At 44.6% G+C, this 20,088-nt stretch overlaps 1 protein-coding gene across 6 annotated transcripts in view; it reads left to right on the forward strand.

Annotated features, from left to right (window-relative positions):
* STXBP5 (syntaxin binding protein 5) overlaps positions 1-20,088 on the forward strand; it is a 2,430,573-nt gene that overhangs the window by 1,221,160 nt on the left and 1,189,325 nt on the right. For all 6 annotated transcript variants that reach the window (XM_069606830.1, XM_069606829.1, XM_069606831.1 and 3 more), the window contains exon 14: positions 5,266-5,306. In XM_069606830.1, coding sequence (XP_069462931.1) covers positions 5,266-5,306 — 41 coding nt within the window. The remainder of the gene's footprint in view (positions 1-5,265; positions 5,307-20,088) is intronic.

Below are 20,088 nucleotides of genomic sequence, written 5' to 3' on the forward strand. Positions count from 1 at the left end.
AACATTGTGGGTAATAAAAATCTTTGAATATGCTGGTTTGTTATTGACAAATATGATTGGCTATTGTAAGATACAAAAAAATTATAATTTCTAATGGATCGTGACCTGCCATGGACTCCTCACCTTTGATATACCCGATATCTTGCTTGCTGCTTTGGAAATAATTTCAACAGCAGAGGGCGCTTCCCTTCCTGCTCTCGGCCATGACGTCCGTATAAATAGCATGCCACCGCCACCTTTGCTTCAGTTACGTTCTTCCGCATGCACAGCTCGCTTCAAACGATTCGATCACTGTAGTGAATTTTCTACTGCGTTTTACCCATCTTCGAGAATGTCATGTTTTAAGAGGTGTGCGGTCTGTGATTCAAAAATGTCGATTACAGATCCACACAGAATTTGCCTCTGGTGTCTTGGTACGGAGCAAAGGGTCGATGACCGCTAAGACCTTGAAAGAGAGGAAAGCCAAACTCTTCTCAGGCCGTCTGGTTTCTAAATTCCCCACGTCTAGAGCTTCCAAAATGAGGTCATCTGAAGACTGTAGTCTTAGGGGTGATTCTCCACAAAGACCTAAGAAGCGCTTGAAACACTGAAAGCAATCAAGATCTAGGAGCGGCTCTCGCCACTCTTTTAATAATTTCGATGAAAATCCAAGACGAAACGTCCTCTTCTAAGTCCTTGCCGGACAGGTAGAAATCTACTTCTAAAACAGAGGGGATGGAGTTTAGACTCCAAATGTTGGTGGTGGTTTCAAAGGCATCTCCTACCAGCCCCTTGAAATAGCCAGAGAAATGTTCCAGCCCATCGTGCCTCTGAAGGCCGACAGGGAGTCGTCAATGGCTACACCTCATGTGCCCAAGGTCTGCGTTGTATGCCAGAGGACCCTCCTCAAGAGGTGACGACACTGTCTTCGTATCGAGAAAAGCTGAAGCGACTGGTTCCCTCGTCCTCAAAGGTTTTGCACCAACACCTTTGACGTCGAAGCCATCGACATCTACTGCCGACACATCGACGGCTTTTAATCCTTTGTTGAAGAAGGACTTTCTCAAGTCCATGGGGTCTATATTTGAGGACGACAAAGAGAATGACACTGTTTCTCCTTTTGGCGATGCTTATTGTGGTCATATTCCCTCAGTTCACCATGTTGTATCACAAGCCTAGCTGTAGCTGGAATGTTACTACTCAAACTGTAGAACATGGTGAAGGGAGTTCTGGAATGAAAAGGGAGTTGGAGATGATGACTGGAAAAGGAGGGGGCATGGCTGCAGTTGGCTGATAGCCTGTGTGAGGAACCTGATGGTGTCCTTCACTTGTTTTCGCCCCAACATCCTCTTATCAGGTGACCAGGGAAAGGTCATCGCTTTGGGACCCCGACCCTGGGGGTGGATATGCAAGGGAGGATCACCTGGGTGGAGGAGACCTGGGGACTGGGGAGATGACATCCCTGGATGGCACATGGTATCCCACATTCCCTTTTCACAATGAACCATCAGTCCCAGCAGCCTTTATAGATTGTCATCCTTTCCTTCCTTTCAAAATGACTCTCGGGCGTGCCATTATTATACTAGGATGAGGAAGAGATCAACTAGGAAGACACCTCCTTATTTGGGTAGGTTAAACACACATCAGCCCCCTCTTGTTATTTCAGAGAAAAATCAGGTCAATGCCAAAACAGGGAAGAGGACTGCAGAGGAGTACCATTTACAAGAGTGAGGGATGTCCAGCAAATAGGATTAATTATGGTAAAGCAATTGAAGACAAGGACTTGCACCTGCAACCAGTTAACAGGCTGCTGGTGCATAAAAGGTTGGGCCTCCAGCAGAGAAGGTAGAGAAACCTGCCTGGAGGCACTGAAGCGGCTGACAGGAGCAGGCTGGAGAGGGGCCGGTGGGAAGGACGCGGTGTGCTGCAGAAGGGTTAAAGTCACGCCGGGGCCCGAGTGGGACTCGAGAGCATGCCCCTTTGCCTTGTGCCCACAGCCGGAGCAGTGAGACACTGAAGGCTCCTGAGTACTACAGGACGTTGGTAGCTTCGACAAGAGAAGGGCAGAGCTACTGACAAGCAGCAAGAATCGAACTGAAGCACACGCAGAGCAAAAGGAAGCTATATAGAAGAAAAGCGCCAAGAGGAGCGGCCGCATACCAGTGAGTGGAATAAAGGGGGCACTCGTACCAGGGCGGTCTTAAGGCTGCAATCCGGCATACAGACTAAAACCTGTAAGTATTGGTCTTGGAACCCAGATTGAGGGGTGTTGAATGCTGAGCAAGCTGCAAGTTGTTATGAATGCATTTAACGGTGAAACAAGCAATATTGAATACTGAACTAAAGCAAAGTTTAGATGAATATATTAACAAAGTGAAACCTAAGTAAAACCACGTGAAAAGCAAGTGATGAGCACTTATGAATACTGTGAAAGCAAGGTGGTGGAAAAGGTTGAACACCATGGAGTGAAGAGGATGCCAAGGAGAATCAGAAATTAATGTTGACCCATGACACAGGTGCAGAGAGAGGAAATCTGTGTTGGGAAGAAAGCCCAAGGAATACAGAAGGATAACATAGTGCTAAGGGTTATCGGTTACCCCTGCTTGACCTATTGAAAAGCCTGAAGGATTATGAAGTTGAACTGGAACTGTTTTTGAAAGCCAAGAGAATTTAAAGGATTGTCGGTTTTGAAGCTGGAAAAGCTGACTTCCTGGGGAAGGAAACCCTGAGACTTTGTGAACTGTGTGCCAAATGTTCTATTGCACTTTCCTTTGAATGAGCCTTTAGTTCTACCTGTCTTCTATCCCAGACCTGATTCTACGGCACACCAGGCTTTACATTCGCTGGTTGTGGCACGTGCTTTAAAGTTCTTTGCCACACTAAGACTTTTTGCACAAATTCTGAATTGTGTGTGACATATGCTCCTCTCCCAAGGCTTCCATTTCCAGGTAGCTCTCTGGAAGTATCACATATTGCCACTGGTTTGCTAACATTCAGTTGCCAGGAAGACAGAGAGCTCATTCCACCAGAGCCGTAGCTGCTACTATGGCATTCCTGTCTGGTGTTCCCCTGCTGGACATTTGCAAAGTTGCTGCGTGGAGGTCAACTCATAGCGTTACAAGATTCTACTGTATCGACAGGGATTCCAAGTTTGGGTCCTGTGTTGGCCAGGCAGTGCTTTGCAACCTGTTTTATTGAGGTGAGTGTGTGCCAGAGGCAAGTTATTGTATTTCTACTGTTGAGCCTGTGCCACCTCGCGTGGTTGTCTTATGTACTGTTGTATAATAGTGTTCATGAGCATGTGAATCCATGTAAAATTCCATGCTGGAGAAGGAACAAGTTACTCACACATGCTGGAGAACATGGATTCACATGCAACCCTCCTACCCCTCTATGGCTCTTTTGGTTCCTACTGCCATACCTGCGCCTCTAAATCCAAAGATTGTCACTGGGGGTGAAGCTGACAAATGCCATTGGCTTGGGGCAGTATGACCCAAAGCGACCACATTAAGCCGAAGAAGCGACAAGCAGTTTTTAACTGTAAACAAAACTGCTTTTAATATTACTGAGGATTCCCAGCCTGGCGACAGGGAATATTTATGAGCATGTGAATCCATGTAAGATACCCATGCTGGAGAACAGGAGTTAAAGGTAAGTAACTTGTTCCTTACTGTTTATTTTCTGTTTGAGTGAGAAGGCGGTAGGCAGACTATCCTCAAAGAGTCTGATCTCCGGGATACCTTGGTTGGGGTTTTGTGCAGGGGAATTTGACATATTGGTGATAGTGAACAGAGAGAGACCCATTTTTACTCAGCCTTGTTTTGGAATTTGTTGTTCTGGAAATATTTTGCAGGATACCCTTGGGTCCATACCTGAGGTGTTTAGTCATGATATGAAAAATGTCAGGCATGTGGCCTTAGTAATTGCATGCCCATTTTTCACATTGTGTACAGCTTGCAGTTATCGCAGAGATTGACATGTCCTGTTGCCTGAGGTTGGTCTGAGGCGATGGTCTTCCTTTGTGCACCAACGTTTAAGGATACAGTTCCAGAGCTTGGTAAAGAGGCAAGAATGTTCCTCATTGAAATTTTTGATTGAAACTTGGCACTATTAATAAAGCCACGTTAGTGGATCTTAATACCCCGGTTGACACGTAATGGATGAATTTTCCTGTAGTGGTTTCCAGGCCCCTACCATGAAAGGCATATTGAATGATGCATAAGGTTTTGAACTGTATCCAGAGTTTGATAAGAATACACTGGATCATTCAAAGGGCTCCAGTAATGTGCTTGTATGTTTAGAGTTTCTAAAGGAATCATCCTGCTTAAGAAGGCTCTTAATCAAGTAATCTGGACGCCTGAGATAGAAGCTGTTGGCACAGTCTTGTCTGGAAACAATCCGTGGAATGAGTGTCATTTCTGGGTGCAGAGAGTTTCTGAGCCAAAACAATCTGCTTCTTGCAATAGCTTATACATGCAGTTCGTGTGTGAGGGCACTATCCATCAGGTGCTAAGGTTTTTTCACTACAGGCTGAAGGATTGGTGAAGGTGTTCAAGGTTGTGGTGCCGCAAATCTACAGTACGGTTTTGGTAGTGTTAAGTTTTATTCTGCCACCATCTATGAGTTGAACGGTTTTTCTGCAGCCTAGGCTGTGATGCAGTTTATTTGTCACAAAAATATAATGGTTGCCTTTTTACAGTAGCATTATCTATGGTGCTTGTTTTACTTAGGAATCAGTAAGTACTTAAATGGCATGATGCGATACACTTAGGGCTCCAAATAAAGTATTTTTCTTGCAATCCAAACATTTCTTCATAGCCGTCTTTTCCCATAAATGAAAAGAATCATGATCATTGCATAGTCCTTCTCCACATATAGCACGATAGCTACACATTACCCGAGTAGTACCGGTGGCATCAGGGGTCAGATAGATGCATGAATACATGTTGCTCCAAATCTTTCATTTCTTGAGTTTTCATCTGATTTTATGGAGCAAAATATTGGCAGGTGTGTTGCTTTTATGGATTCCTGTATGCACATATTTTTCTCTCACAAAGTTTAAATACTGTGCAATAAACAATGACTCCAGAGCATCTTCCTATATTTGGCCTAAATGTGATTTACTGTGGCCATGTCCTGCTGTAGAACGAACATGGTTGAAACAGTATCATCATGCTATTTTCTTTGTCATTTGTACTGATGGTTCTAATGATCATCAACCCTTACATCTTGTTTATTTTTTTGGGTTGAGTGTAACGTATGACATCTTGTTTTTCTGTTCAACAGGCATGCAGACGGTTCAATTAAATTTTGGGATGCATCTGCAAGTAAGTACTTCATAAAATTACTTCTTTTTTGGACTGTCCAGTAGTTCTTTTCTGCATATGTATTCCTCTTAGGCATGTATTATTACAAATGTGCATAGCTTTTATTTGTCTATATTGTCATTTCAAATTAGTTTTGAAATTGGAGATTTAACTTTTTTAAATGTCTGGTACGTATGTCCTACGTTCAGGTGTAACATTTGCTTTGTAAAAGTGGGGAACTGGGTATCCTGCCTGTCCAATCCCAAAGATGGTAGGTTAACACATTGCTCATTTATTCAAAATTAACGATGCATGTAGGTTCCCATTGAATGCCATCCCTTCAATGTCCTTCCTACTGAGTAGCGTTTTTAGGCATTTCTGATATTTTCTTTTCTGGAAGGGTCTTAATAATGGAGTATCATTACTCTCCTCTGCCCTTGCTTACACTTCCTTTGCTGTAAGCGGTCCAGTTAGTCACCAAATCCAGATGAGGTGGCGTTAGGTAAAGATGTGTTTTGTACTTTGTTCAAACAAAGCAGTTTGCACTTCCCACATACAAGATATTGCAATACAAATCTTAAACCAGAGACTGTAGTTGAGTGGGCTTCATGAGGATCGCTGAATGGCCTTTCTAAAAACAAAGATAAATGTTAATGTTAAAGGTTTTTATATAGCGCACAGGCACCAACGGAATTGGTCCCCAGGCGCTCAGGCGGATCTGCAAACAAGGAGCTGGGGGTAGGTTAGTTGGGTGAAGAGGGCATAGGAAAGTGAGAAGGTGGTGTCCTGTTGGCAGCTTCAGTTCGGTTTTCACTGTGCGCTGAGCTTTGGTGTGAATATCGGATCAATACGAGTCCTCATGTGCTGTTTGTGCGTTTTATGTGTTGATTGTTGTTGCAGTGTGGTGAAGTGCATGCAGTTTGATGTGCATGAAGTGGTTGTGTGGGTTTTTGGGTGGGTTAAGTATGCAGAAATTTGAGTTTTGGGTTCTATGTCTCTCAATCCTTGTAATTCTTGTTCTATATATCCGGTTGTCATATGGGTAGCTATATATATATATATATTTTTTTTTTTTCTGACTGCCTACATTCTAGGGTGATGAGTTAAGTACACATGGTTGGGCGAGCATTATCCCCCACTCTGATATTGGTGCTCTATTTACCTTCACCGGCTCCCTTTCTATCTATTTACTATCAGTGGTCCATTGCTGGCTGAGATTACACTGTGGGCCAAGGTGTTATTGATGGATCATCCTTACCTTCCAACCCGATTGATCTGTGGTCGTTCTTTGATACGATTCTAGGTTGTCTATCTTCAGTTGGTAAGTGGATGTGTTGTAGATTGGTATAGCCCTTACTTCTGTTGAGGGTGGAAGGCTTAGGGCTTAGGGGGATAGGTTTCCGCTCTGTGGTGTTACCGCTGTGTATTGACCCTATAGGCATTATTTTCAGCTATGGGGTGAAGAGCCAGGATTAGAGCAGTTTCCTGAATTGTGTGTGATCTCGTGTGTTAAGTATATTCTTTGTTAGTTGGTTCCAGGTTTTTGGTACGAGGTGACAGAGGATCCTCCGAGTTTTCTTTTGATGTATGGTTTTGGTTCCAGACGGATGTCACTACTGGATCGGAGTGGCCTTGTTGTGTGATGTATGTTTACCTTTCTTCTATGGAACTCTGCGCCTTGGTTGTGGATTGCTCTGTGCGTTATGTACCTTGATTTGAACTTGATTCGCTGTTTGATGGGTAGCCAGTGTAGTGTTTGCAGTGCTGGTGTGATGTGTTCTCTTCGTGCTACTTTAAGGAGTAGTCTGGCTACCATGTTTTGTATGCGTTGGAGTTTTTTTAGAAGTCGGTCAGGCATGCCTAAATATAAGCTATTGGCATAGTCTAATCTGGACATGACGAGAGCAATGACACTAATTGTTTTGTTGGTGAATGACAGGAATGGTAGGATTCTTTTTACCGCTCGCAGGAGAAAGAAGCATTTCTTGATTCTTGAGTTTACTTGTGGCTCTAGGGTAAGTTTGTTGTCCATCAGGACTCCCAGGGTTTTTACAATCGACGATGGGGCTGGGGTTTCACCAAGTTCGGTTGGCCAGGGGATGTAGTGGTTGTCTTCTCCGTTTTTTGTGATGATCATTATTTCTGTTTTGCCTGGGTTGAGTTTGAGGTAGTTTGAGTTAATCCAGTTGTATATTTCACAAAGGCAGTTCTCTAATGTTGAGTTTTCTTCTTGTGAGCCTTGTATTTTATAGACTATTTGTGTGTCGTCAGCATAGTTGTAACAGGCTAGTCCATGTCTTTTGATGATTTTAATTAGTTGAGACAGGTAGATGTTGAATAGTAAAGGGGAGAAGGATGATCCTTGTGGGACTCTGCATGATGATTTGCTTGTACTCGATTTCAAAGGTTGCATCCATATAGTTTCTGTTCTGTTTGTTAGGAAGGATTTGATCCATAGTAAGGCGTTGTCAGTGATTCCAAATTCTTTGTCTCATGATAAGGATGTCATGGTTAACTGTGTCGAATGCCGCAGAGAGGTCTAGAGGTATCAGAGTGGGGCTGTTGTTTGAGTCTGCGTTTGCCTTTAAATCATCCTAGATTGAGAGAAGTGCTGTTTCCGTTCCTCTCATTGGTCTAAAGCTTACTTGTTCCTGGTTTAATAGGCAGTGTTCTTCTATTACCTCTTAAGTTGTTCTATATATGTGTGTTTCCAGGAGTTTAGCTGGGTACGGGATGTTGGAGATGGGTCTGTAATTGGAGAGGTCCTCTAAGTTTCCTGCTGTATCCTTGAGGAGTGGTTTGATGTATGCTGATTTGAAGGATTGTGGCACTTTCCCTGTTGAGATCGGTTGATTGAGGACATTCCTGTAGTATTCCATTGGTGTTACTTGTGAGAGGATTGATTTGTAAATGTCAGAGTTCCGTGGGGGAACCTGATTTGTTGCTTCGATTTACCAGTTTGACAAATGTCTCCACTGATATATGCGGGAAGTTTCGTAGTTTGTTCTGGCGTTCATTGTACCGGTGGGTGTCTTCAGTATTGTGGTTGCATGGTCCGTTTTGTATGGTGTGTTGGATTTTCATGATTTTGTTTTTGAAATGGTCTGCAAGGTCATTGCATAGTTTCTTTGATGGCATTGGAGCATTGTAGCTGGGTGAGTTTTTTATTTGGATTTTGAAGAGTTCTTTTTGGGTGTTTGGTGCTTTGAGTATTCTCTTGTCGTAGTATTCCCTTTCCGCTTTTTGTGTTTCCTTTTTGTATGAACGGGTATGTTGTTGAAGTTTGAATTTTTTTCAGCATTCTTTATTGATCCCCCATCCCAGTTCAAGTTTTCGGTTTTTCCTTTTCATGACACCTAGTAGTGGGGTGAACCATTTTGCCGTTGCTCTTTTGTATTGTATTTATTTATTTATTTATATAGCGCACCAAGCCCTGATGCAACTGGGCACATTTCTTGGTACAGATATGCATATATACAGTTACAGACATGGAGCATCCGGATTACAGGCATGGTAGATGAACAGAGGTACAGTATATAACATATTTTTACATAATTAACTTTTACATAGATAGCATGGGGCACAGATGTCTGTACAAAGATTACATGATCGGGAAGTAGAGTATTTAGGACGTGTTTAGCTCTTATGGATTAGTTTTCATTCTGAGTGAGCCAGGTTTTGGCTCCATTGCGTAATTTAAGAATGGAAGGTTCTAGCCTGATGTTGAGTGGTAGTCTGTTCCAAGTTTTGGCTGCGAGGACTAGGAAGCTTCTGCCTCCTGCTTTTTCCAGTTCATACCTAGGTACGGTGAGGAGGTTGGAGTGGGAAGATCTAGTTTGTCTAGCAGAAGTGTTGAGTTTGAATTTGTCCGAGAGGTATTTAGGGGCTTGGTTGTGTATGCATTTGTGTATTATGGACAGAGTCTTGAATTTAATTCTTTGGTTGATGGATAACCAGTAGACATTGTGTCTGAGATCTGAGATGTGCATTTTTCTGGGGAAATTGGTGGCTGCTCCGAGCGCATTATTTTGAAAGATTTGTAGTTTGTGCAGATTGTGTTGACTAGTGCCTAGATATAGCGCATTGCAGTAGTCCAACTTGGTAAGTACCAGTGCTCTGGCCAAGGTGATGCAATTTTCTGTCGTCAAGAATGGTCTGCAAGCATTGATAAGCTTACAAGTGTAGGCAGTGGTGGACGCTGTGGTGTTGATTTGTTTACCTAGCGAGAGGGTGGCATCAATTTACATACCTAATGTTTTGACATCTTTAGATACTTTGATGTCATTTCCGTCAATATTAAAGGTGTTGAATTTGTAGTACAATTTGTTGAGTCTAACTTGGGTGCCCACTAGGAGGAGTTCAGTCTTGTCGTTGAGGCATAGACTGTGTTGTGCCAGCCAGGCTTGGATGATCAGGTAGATGTTGTTGAGTCGTTGTGAGTCCGAGTCGTGGTTGCCTGTGATGTGTATGAGAATTTGTGTGTCATCAGCGTAATTAGTGTAGGATATGCCTAGTTGGTCGAGTTTGTCAAATAGAGGTTTGGTGAAGATATTGTAGAGTTTGGGGGAGACACATGAGCCTTGTGGGACCCCACATGTGACAGTCGAGGGAGGAGCAGAGGCCGATGGTGCAAATACTCTGGTTGTTCTACTGTTCAGGAATGATTGGATTCAAGTGATGGCATCATTGGAGAAGTGGGCTGTGTTGGAGAGATGTTTGCAGAGAATTTTGTAGTCGACTAGGTCAAATGCCGCTGATAGGTCTAGAAAGAGAAGGAGGGCAAGGTTGCAAGAGTCCTTGATGTTCTCAGTTTGGGTTACTAGATCTATCAGGGCACTTTCAGTGCCGTGTCTAGGTCGGAATCAGGATTGTCGTAGCCCTAGTAGATTGTTGCTTTCCAAGTGGTGTTGGGTTTGTAGGTAGGCTGCTTTGTCGATGATCTTCAAGAGGAAGGGCACCGTGATGCTTGGTCTATAGTTGGAGGGGTTGTTGGGATTGAGGGATGGTTTCTTAAGGATTGGCACGATTCATGCGTCCTTCAGGTTAGTAGGGATTTCATTGACCTTGAAGGAGGCGTTGATCAGCGAGGTAATGAATGGGGCAATCTCCTTTGCTGTTTCTTTTATGATGGGAGCAGGGCAGATGTCACCCATGCATCTAGATGTTTTGAGGCTTAGTATTATTTCTTCAACTTCCTTGACGCTGAGTGGGGGGAATTTGAATAGGTTGGGTTGGGGAAGGGGTGGGGTCGCTGATGAATGAGCAGGATGGTTTTGAGCTAGGTTGGCTTTTGTGTTTCCATTTTTTTTGTAGGAGCTCAATCTTGTCTGATAGTGCTTTTTGAATATTCTGGCACCAAGTGGTGTCCTTGATGCAGGTATTGGGGGGGGGGGGGTTTGTGTTGGTGACTCCAGCACTGTAAGAATATTGAATAGTTCCTTTGTGTTGGATTTGACATTCTGCATGCAGTTATTGTATCAGTCAGATTTGGCTAAGAAAATAGCAGATTTATATAAGGTAGCGGCTTCTAGTTTTCTTTGTTAGGAGCCGTGGGGGTGTTTCTCCAGTTTGTTTCTGCTGCTCTTTTGTTTTTCCGAAGAGTCCTTAGTTGTGGGGTGAACCAAGTGTTCAGGTGGGCGACAGGTTTGGCTTTACGAGCCTTCTGTGGTGCTAGTCTGTGAATGGCATTTAGGATGGTGGTGTTGTATAGGTTCACCAGGTAGGTAGGGTCATCAATAGGTTCTAGGGAAGTATCCCTATGCAAGATTGGCTGAAGAAGTGGGAGTAGTTTAAGGGCTGTTCTGTTACGCGAGTTTCTTGCTTATCTTGGAGGGGCTACGGTTTTCTCCTTATTGGGAGGATCTCTTGGAATAGAGAAGAGTATGGCGTGATGGTCAGACCAGACGAGAGGATAGTTTGATGTGATGCTGGTGTTGCAGTTGCAATCTGCTATCCAATCTAGTTATCTACCTTTGGGGTGGGTGGCTTGTGTCAGACGTTGGTTGAGACCAAAGTCTGTTATGCTGTTGCTATTCATCGTAGTGTATTTATCATTGGTGTCATATAGGCCCAAGTTAAAGTCTCCAAGGAGGAGTTTTTGTGAGCAAGGTTTAGTGTTAGTGGTCAGTAATAGCGATTGGTCTTCTTCGAAGGAGGAGAGATGGCCTAGGGGTCTGTAGATCAGGTGGGCAGTGATCGTTCGGGATGGTGATAGAGGTAGTTTTTGCGTGATGGACTAAAAGGTTTTTCTTTGACAATCTCGTCAATTGCTGTTGTGATACAGTTACGAAGTAGATCTATTTTAGTGTCCAGGTCAGCTACGTCCATAGTTGTCGCTTGTGGTTTGGCGATCTTTTTTATGGTTCTCCAGTTTCTTTTCATGATGGTCAGTAGCTTTCACTGTTGTTTAGATATTGGGGAGGGCATTGTGATTAGGAAGGGGATGATGAGGTGGTTGCTCCAGAGGATCGGAATTGGTGGCGTCCTGGTAATTCATTTTTTGTGGGCGAAGATTGTGTCTAGTGTATGTCCTGCTGTATGGGTTGCTCCTTTGACTAGCTCATGTAGTTTCATTGTTGCTAGTTGGATGGCAAGATGTTTTTGTGAGGTTGTGGTTTATTCATCAAACCAGATGTTCAAGTCTCTGAGGATAATCACGTGGTTATGCTCGATAGCTAGGTTGGTGATTGCTTCCCTGAAGGTGTCTACGAAGGTCGCATCATAAGTTGGTGGTCTGTATACCAGTATGAATTTCAGATTTGTTCTGGGATTTGTTGATAAACATAGGATTAGAGATTCGCATTTATTGATGTTTAATGGGTCTTCCACTTTAATTTCCAAGTGTTCCTTGTGGATGAATGCTAGTCCACTACCTCTTTTGGTTTTCCTGTTTGCTTGGACGCACTTGAAGGTATCGGGCAGGCAATTATTGAGGGTCATCTTGTAGTTGTCATCTAGCCATGTTTCGATTACGAATAAGATGTCAATGCCTCTGTCACTTAGGAGGTTGTAGATTTCGGTGGCATGTCTGGACATTGACCTTGCGTTAATTAGATTGCAGTGGATCATTTTGGTGTGATTTTGTTTATTGTTCCCTGTTTTGATTTGTGGGTGTTCAGTTGGGGTGCTTTTATGTTGACTCAGATTTGTTGAGGTTCTGTGGAGGTGGCTTTGTCATTGAATCGGACTATGATATTGATAATTGGGTTGCTGACTTCTACTGCTTCGTCATCTCCTGTCATTTGATGTGGGTATCGATAGTACCCTTCTGTTCTTGTGATATAGAGAGTATGGGGATTGGCGTCACTCCATTCTCTTCTTGGGTCCTCACGTCTTTTGATGCGTTGTTTGGAGGAGTTCCTTGTCCACCTGGAGATGTCAGTGTCGTTGAAGTATCTAGGTTCTTTGGTTGGTGCGAGGTACGGTGTAAGGTATAAGGATTTTTCTCTTACAATGTTTGTTCTGTAGATTTGAATTATTTGGCAGGGTTGTATTGAAGGCGTCTTCTACTGTATTATTTGAACTGTGTTCTGTTTCTCTTTGTCAGCGTCCAATTCTGCGTTGGGGTATTTTGGGTCCTTGGTGGAAGGAGTTTGTCTGGGTGTTGAGTTTACGGGGGCAGTTGCCCAACTGTTGTGCCTTGTGCTAGGGTAGTGTAGAGTTTAATCCTCTTAAGTTGCGGTGTCTGGATGCTTTCCAAGGCTGCCTCTTTGTTCCATAGGTTGGATAGGGGTGTTCCTCTTATAAATGGGGGGCTATCCTAGGGAGTACTGGACGTTGGTGGGTGGCGCGGCTGGTTATGGGCTAGGGGTGCAGGTTAACTAGGTTGACAATTATGGTATTAATGGCTTTGGTGGTTTCTGGATGTTCTAGGGTGTCGGGTTCCTAGGATTCAAACGTGGCAGGTACTGATATTATCCAGAAGAATGAGAAGACAAGAGGTGGAGAGCTTATGTTTTACAGGAAATCAGATGGCCGAACGGATGTAGTTTTTGGAGGGAACCAAGCGATGATTGAACACTTCGATTCCTGACCCCTGGACGGCAGTGGATAGGCCCGGGTTCTGCAAATGGCAAGCAGTGATCAAGATTGGGACACCTAGCTATTGGAAGAAAGTTCAGGCCTCGCAGAAGGCAGGCAGTGATCAAGTATTGGGTTCAGGACACCTAGGTGATAGGGGAGGCTTAGGTTTGAGAGAGGTAGGTGGTAGCTAATGCCTAATTTGTAGACTCCTAGACATCCGGAGGAAGCTCCAGGCCTCACAGAATGGCAGGGAGCAATTGAACACCTAGACTGGGATACGTAGACAGTGGGAGCGGCTCAGGCCTCACAGTATAGCAGGTTTAACAGTATGAAGCCAGATATGGGAACACACCTAGAATTGACTTTTGTGTACAGTGGAGGAGAGGCCCATGTCTCACAGTGCAATTCAGGTACAGGGGAGCACACTTAGGTATAGTTTAGGTACAGGAGCACACCTAGATTGTGAGTTCTGTGTAGTGGGAGAGAGGCCTAGGTTTCACAATGCAATTTGGTACAGGAGAACACACTTAGAATGAGGGTCCTGTATAGTGGGAGAAAAGCCTAAGCTTCACAATGCAGTTTGGTACGGGAGAACACACCGCGACCTGAGAGTCCTGTGTAGTGGGAGAGAGGCCCAAGTTCACAATGCAGTTTGGTACAGGAGAACACACTTAGAATGAGGGTCCTGTGTAGTGGGGAGGAGTCTAGGTTTCGTATGCCAGTGTCTGTATATGTTGTAGATGGAGAATTGTTTCTACCTTGTCCATTGATGCTGGTTGACTGCAGCCTATTCGTCAAGTGGGTCAGGTCAGGTTACTGTGGCCTGTATCAACTGCTGGTTTGGGTGAGCTGTGCTTTTGTAGCCACTACCAGTTGGCTGAAGTTGTGGGGCGCTGTTACTGCATCTGGGGCTAGGGTGTGGCACTGCGGGTTTCTCTTGGGCTTGGTGCGTATGGCTAAGTAGGTGGATAAGTGCCACTGGGGTTGGGAGAAAATAGGAGTTAGGGTATGGTGTATGTTAGTGGCTGGCCCCTGGCCTCCCCTGCTGACACCTGCACACAATGTATGGAGCCGCTGCTTTAGGAGCCGCCCTTTTCCTAGGGGCCCTTGGCCACCAGGGCTGCCCGACAGAGGGCTGCCCTGGGAGGTAGTGTTAAAAAGGAGGGATGACCAATCAGGGGAGGGGGTGGGAGGGAGGAGAGAACAGGGCTGAGCTACAGAGCAGGGGAAGGGGAAGGGAAATACTCGTGCACAGGAGCGCTTTTTTTTTTTTTTTTAAAGGCACACAAATGCCAAATCAAAACACTATGGGGCCTAAACACATTGCGTCTTACTTTTAGAGATCGTTGAGACTGTCAGGAAATAAATGGTAGAAAAAAACAGGAAATCACAAACTGTTTTCACTCTCTTCCTTGCAATGCCAGACAGTTGGGAGTGTTAGTGAAAACAGAAGGAGACTGACACATGCAGCATGGAACTGTGTAATGTGCAGTTGGGTATATAATGCTTGACGAGGTAGCCATTGGGACTGGCCCTGATTGAGAGAACAGCAATGTGTATGGTGGCTGCAAAGTAAATGTTAGTCGTGGGTAGGAGTCTGCTTAGTGTACTAGACCTAGTAAGTCAGCTGATGATGAGATGTGAGTGAGATGTAAGGTTGCAAGATTTTAATAATGTGAGGGTAGAAGGAGATAGGGTCAGGGCACAGTTATTTCCTTGGATATGTGTTAAAATGTCCTTTCCAGGTTGGAGGGTTTGATGTCTGGTTTAGTGACTTGTCAGAGGAGATGAGCAATTGATTGGGTTACCCAAGGATTGGATAAGTGTGTCAGTTTGTTTGATGAGTCATAAAGAAATCATATTCCCAGTAAGAGCTTGATTAGTAGATTATAGGATTATTTGCTGCTGTTTTCCCTGTGTGTTTAATTATTTTCTGAACGTAAGCTGGTTCTCTTAAATGTACTATGTGTGAAAGAAGCTTGAAAAGGCTTGCAATTATCCTACCCATGGTGTGCCAGCTGTGTCTAGTGAACAGCATGTTAGTGACCTGCCAATATTGATCTGGTCTAGTTAAGGGAAGCTTGCACTTTTGCTATCAATGCTTTACCACTTGAACTGGCCAGTGGTGGTTTGACCATAATGGGTGACTGGTCTTTCCCCTGATGCAAATTATAAAAGAGCAATACGAGGGCAGGCCAATCGAAAACACTTGAGCCATTGTTGTAATGTTGTGGTGCATCCGTCCTGTATCACAGCCCGCATATATGCCTATAGTGCCATGCAGGTCCGCTGGCGTGTTGCAACCCCATTCTTGAATTGGGCGTTCTGGCTACAGTACTGCACTACTATATCTATGCATGGGGCCCGGCAGCATCTTTGTAATTGAGGGTTGCATGGGACTTTACACTGCTGGTGCACACACGCAGGACGCAGGGGTCAGTGAGAGGCATTAATTGACACCTCTTCCTAATAACTGTCTTAAATCAACATCCAGATGTTGTGGTGATGCAGCATTTAGCCCAACTCTGCAGCCCTCGGTGGTCTGGATTGGAGCAGCGATGTGAAACATTTTACCTTTGTATGTTTGTGTGAGTGATGCAGAGGGGTTTGTATGTGTGGGGGGACCGTGCTTGGAAAAGGGGGTCTGGGAAAGAAGTGGGGGTGGCTCGGATAGGTGTCGGCAGAATTTGCGCAGCCAGCATGAACATTTCTGATTAGAGGCAATACAGCATTGTCTGTCTCAGCCTGCATGAGTGTGTTTTTGGTGACATTACTAGCAACCATCACAGATGTTTACTTCTAGTGGCAATACAGTTATTATTAGGCACCACCACCACAATGGTAGGCCAATACTGATATAAATTGACCGGAACATGGGTTTTTTCTTGCAATACTGATATTTGTTTACTTAGCATGAGGTAGGCATGATATGATATGGCATTTATAACGTGCCTATACACAAGTGTTTCAAGGCGTGATGAGGCTAGGGAGGGGAAACAGCAGGAAGACAGAGACAGCGATCCTACTAGGCCAGGTGACCTTGAGATTGCGTAAGTGCAGGGGAGGGAGTGAAGGGGAAAGTGCAGGGGTAAGGGGAGGGGGCAGTGCAGTACATGGGATAACAGCAAAATAGTCCAATAAATGATAATAAAAGTGCAGCCAGCAGAGGCAAGTGCAGGGGGTAAGTGCATACATAAGAAGTCAAGTCCTAGTAGGGGCTGTTGGGATACAGAAACAGTCCCTGAGTGCAAAGGTTGCCAAGGAGGGAGTATGCTGTGCAAATGGCAATGGAGGGGGGGGGAGTGACCTTGGCTCGAGATCAAAGGGCAGCCAGGTAACCAGTGCAGTATCAGATTCAGCCAGGAGACATGGTGACAAGACAGACACGGACACAAAAGATAGCCATTGGAAAACCATTATTTAAGGGGTTAGTGTAATGCCTATCTTGCCTCATCTCTACTTTGGGGATTCCCTTAAATTATGTTTCTAAGGATAGTCGAAGTCCGTAAGTCCCAAAACAAAATCTGTCAGCGTCAAACCTATGCTTGCCCTCACTCTGGAAACAAATGTTGTGCAGGGTTTCTCTAAAAGAAAAATAGTGTTTCAGAAAGAAGTGTAAAACAAGACTGGATTTAGGTGGCCTTCTCGTCCGGTTCAGCTTTGCCTGTTCAAAATAGTTCAACATTAAAGTACCCTTGGAATCTCCCAGGCAAGGTTCTTGTAGCTTCAAAACAAATCAGTTTGCAAAAGTTCTTAGTTTCGCTTGGACTCCTTTCCCCAAGCTTCTCAAAGTTCACATTTCCTTTACGCCTCTCAAGGCTCCCTTGCTCAAGGTTAGGCATTTCTCGTTTCAACCGTTCACTACAAAGTTCACACAATCACAAAAGTTCTGCTTTTCAAGATTTACTTTCAAAACACAATTTTTCCTCTTTAGTTCAGACAACTTTTCACAATATTTTGGGGATTTTGCTCCCACTTCACTTCCGGCATAACTCCCCCCTTTTTCACCTTTTCTCAAGTAGTGCTGTTTGTATCTTCCTTTTAACGCTGGGTCAGTATCAGAGACTTTCGAGAACACACAGCTGTACTTTCCCCTATGCCTTACCACTCTGATAATTCAGGCCCTTCTCTTTCCTTCTGTGGGGAAGGAAATTAACCTCTCCCACCTCCCCTATGTGCTTTAGAGTAAGATGAATCCCATAAATGCACTTGCGATGTGCCAGGGGGCAGAGTGGTGTGCTAGGAGACCCTGTACGGACACAATATTATGCGAAATCTAGATGCTTAGACTTAGTGCACGCATATAAGTAGGGGCCATTTCCATAGCTATGGTAGAAATATTCGGCTCTGCATGGCTTTGCGGTAAACACAGACCCAATGAAGAAACAGGAATAAGCCCAATTGCTGACAATTAAGAGACCCACAATGTTCGCCTCCATAGAAACCTCCTTTGTTCCACAACTGTTGCGAATACGTATCATCCCAAGAAGGAATGTGCCATGCAAGGCCGCGAGACAGTACCAGGTGCCTCACAGTTCACGTTTATTACAGCCAGGCCAAAGCAGGCCTCCGATCCCCACCCAGCCCATCATGAGTTATGACACCCATAACTGTCCCAGTCTAAGACCCCTGAATTCCACAAAAGTAGGTGACCTCAGACCAGCAACCATAAACTCACTGGTCATAGAAGATCTAAAAGAACACAACCATTCCACCTTATTTCATGATGACAAGATTTGTAATGCGAGGTACAGGGTGGAATAAATTATAGTCCAAAGCGAGGGTGGAAATCTTGGGTGCAGACAGTGCGATACTGAATGAGTGGGTCAGCTCTATCTTAAGCCTCCCCTGTGCCAGTCCCCGAGCCTCCCAGGTGCATGCCATAATGATAGAGTACCATTGTCCTACACAGTAACTAATTGCAAACTCGACCTTGGTTCCCTGGAGATAAGCCCAGCAGACCGACCCCATGTGAATGAAGATGGACGTGGCTGGTGCGAATGGCTTTGCATCTCCTATGGAGCGGGCTGACCATGCATAGGGTCTCACCAACCAGCCACGTGGGTTTTTACTGTATATGTTTTCGTCACAGATGACTATTTGTTTTCTTATAACATTCTGCTTGGACCATTTTTCGGCAGAACGTTCTTGACAGCAGAGTTTGTTGCTGGCATACTTATTTTTTGTGTGAATAGAACTTGTTATCCTTGCAAGAATCTCTTGGCCTTTTTTCCCTAGCAGGGTCGAATTTTTTTCTGGCATGAGCGTTTGTGGGCGTGCCTTCATTTCCATTCATGCCACCTGCATGTTTCAGTTTCTCTCCTTTTCTTTCGTGCCACGTGCACACTTTAAATTTAACTTTTAGCCTCACACGCGCAATGGGTTTCTTGGCATTCAGAAACTCACCGGTTTACGCAATGCTGTCGGGAAGTCTCACCAGCTTCATCAGTGAGGTCAGTCTCTCACCACCTGCCCCTCAGAAACCCCCGGGACATGGACTCCTCCCAGTGAAACGAGCATCTGCTTGGCCACGGCCCACAGGGCTCAGCACATCTAAATCCAGCTCCTTGGAGACCGCTTCCTCGCCACGCTGCAACCCTCTGTTAGGCAGAATCCTGTGCAGTGCCCTTAGGGACCACCACAAACAATTAAGACCACTGATGGCAATACAAGTTTTACCTTTGGTACAAGTCTGTACTACTATGTCAGAGTGGTAGCAGCCAGGCTTATTTCAAGAGTATATGAGCAGTAGCAGAGATTACACAAATGGACCACAATTACTGTGACTCAAGCAAACACTGACTCAAGGTTTCAGGCAAAAAATAGAAGTACATTTATTTTTAGACCATTTGTTATAAACACAACACTTCTATTAAACTCAAATAAAAACCACACGTTAAATATAAATGTACTACAACTAACCAATTCACTTTGTACAGTAAGTCTCAAGGTAAGTACCCAGTGTTTGAATGAACCGGTGTTACGAACAAAACACATTACCGCGAATACGATTGCGATCACTTTTTGACAATTTGGTCTACTAAATAAATGCGTATCCGTGACAGGAAATGCTACCAAGGCAAAAACACACTTAGCACCTGAGATACCCAGAGGGAGTTGGAGGCAAAAATCAGAGGCAATATTTTGGTTAGGCAGACAGAATCAAGAAACACTCGGACACAGGAGTTCAAAAGTCAAAGGGCCGGAGCCAGGGTCGAAAGACACCGGGGCCTGTTGCCGAAGATCACACAGTCAGACAGTTCACAATTCAACGTAGCCAAAAGTACTTCGATATTGTCAATGTTTGGAAGCAAAAGTTATAAGAAGGAGGGAAAACCAGGGCAAGCCTTGGAAAATGAAGAAAAGGGATTCACCCAGTTTCCTCAAGTAGAACACAGTACCTTGTTCCAATGGTGCAGCTGGTGCCCTGGCAGTTGTTCCTGTTGGTTTCCTGCAGACTCACGATTCCTGGAGCTTCGTTGTGAAGGAGGACATCTGAAGGGGGGCTGCACCACACGGGGATGAAGCCGGCAGCAGGGACGAGGAATAAAAGGTGTGCTCCTTAAAAACAGGAGAGGCTCTTCAGGTGGCTATCCGGACCACTACAGCAGCGTGCAGCGATTTCGACCAAGGCAGAGGATCCTCTAAATGTAGAAGATGAGCTGGTTATCCCCACCAAGCTCAAGGGAAGAAGACTCTGGACTGTAACTTCTCTAAGTCGTTGAAGGGAAGATAAGTCAGGACTGCTGCAGGGCTTCAGCGGGACGGGGTAGTTGCAGCA

Source organism: Ambystoma mexicanum, chromosome 4p (assembly GCF_040938575.1).
Source record: "Ambystoma mexicanum isolate Mex_15411 chromosome 4p, UKY_AmexF1_1, whole genome shotgun sequence".
NCBI lineage: Eukaryota > Metazoa > Chordata > Amphibia > Caudata > Ambystomatidae > Ambystoma > Ambystoma mexicanum.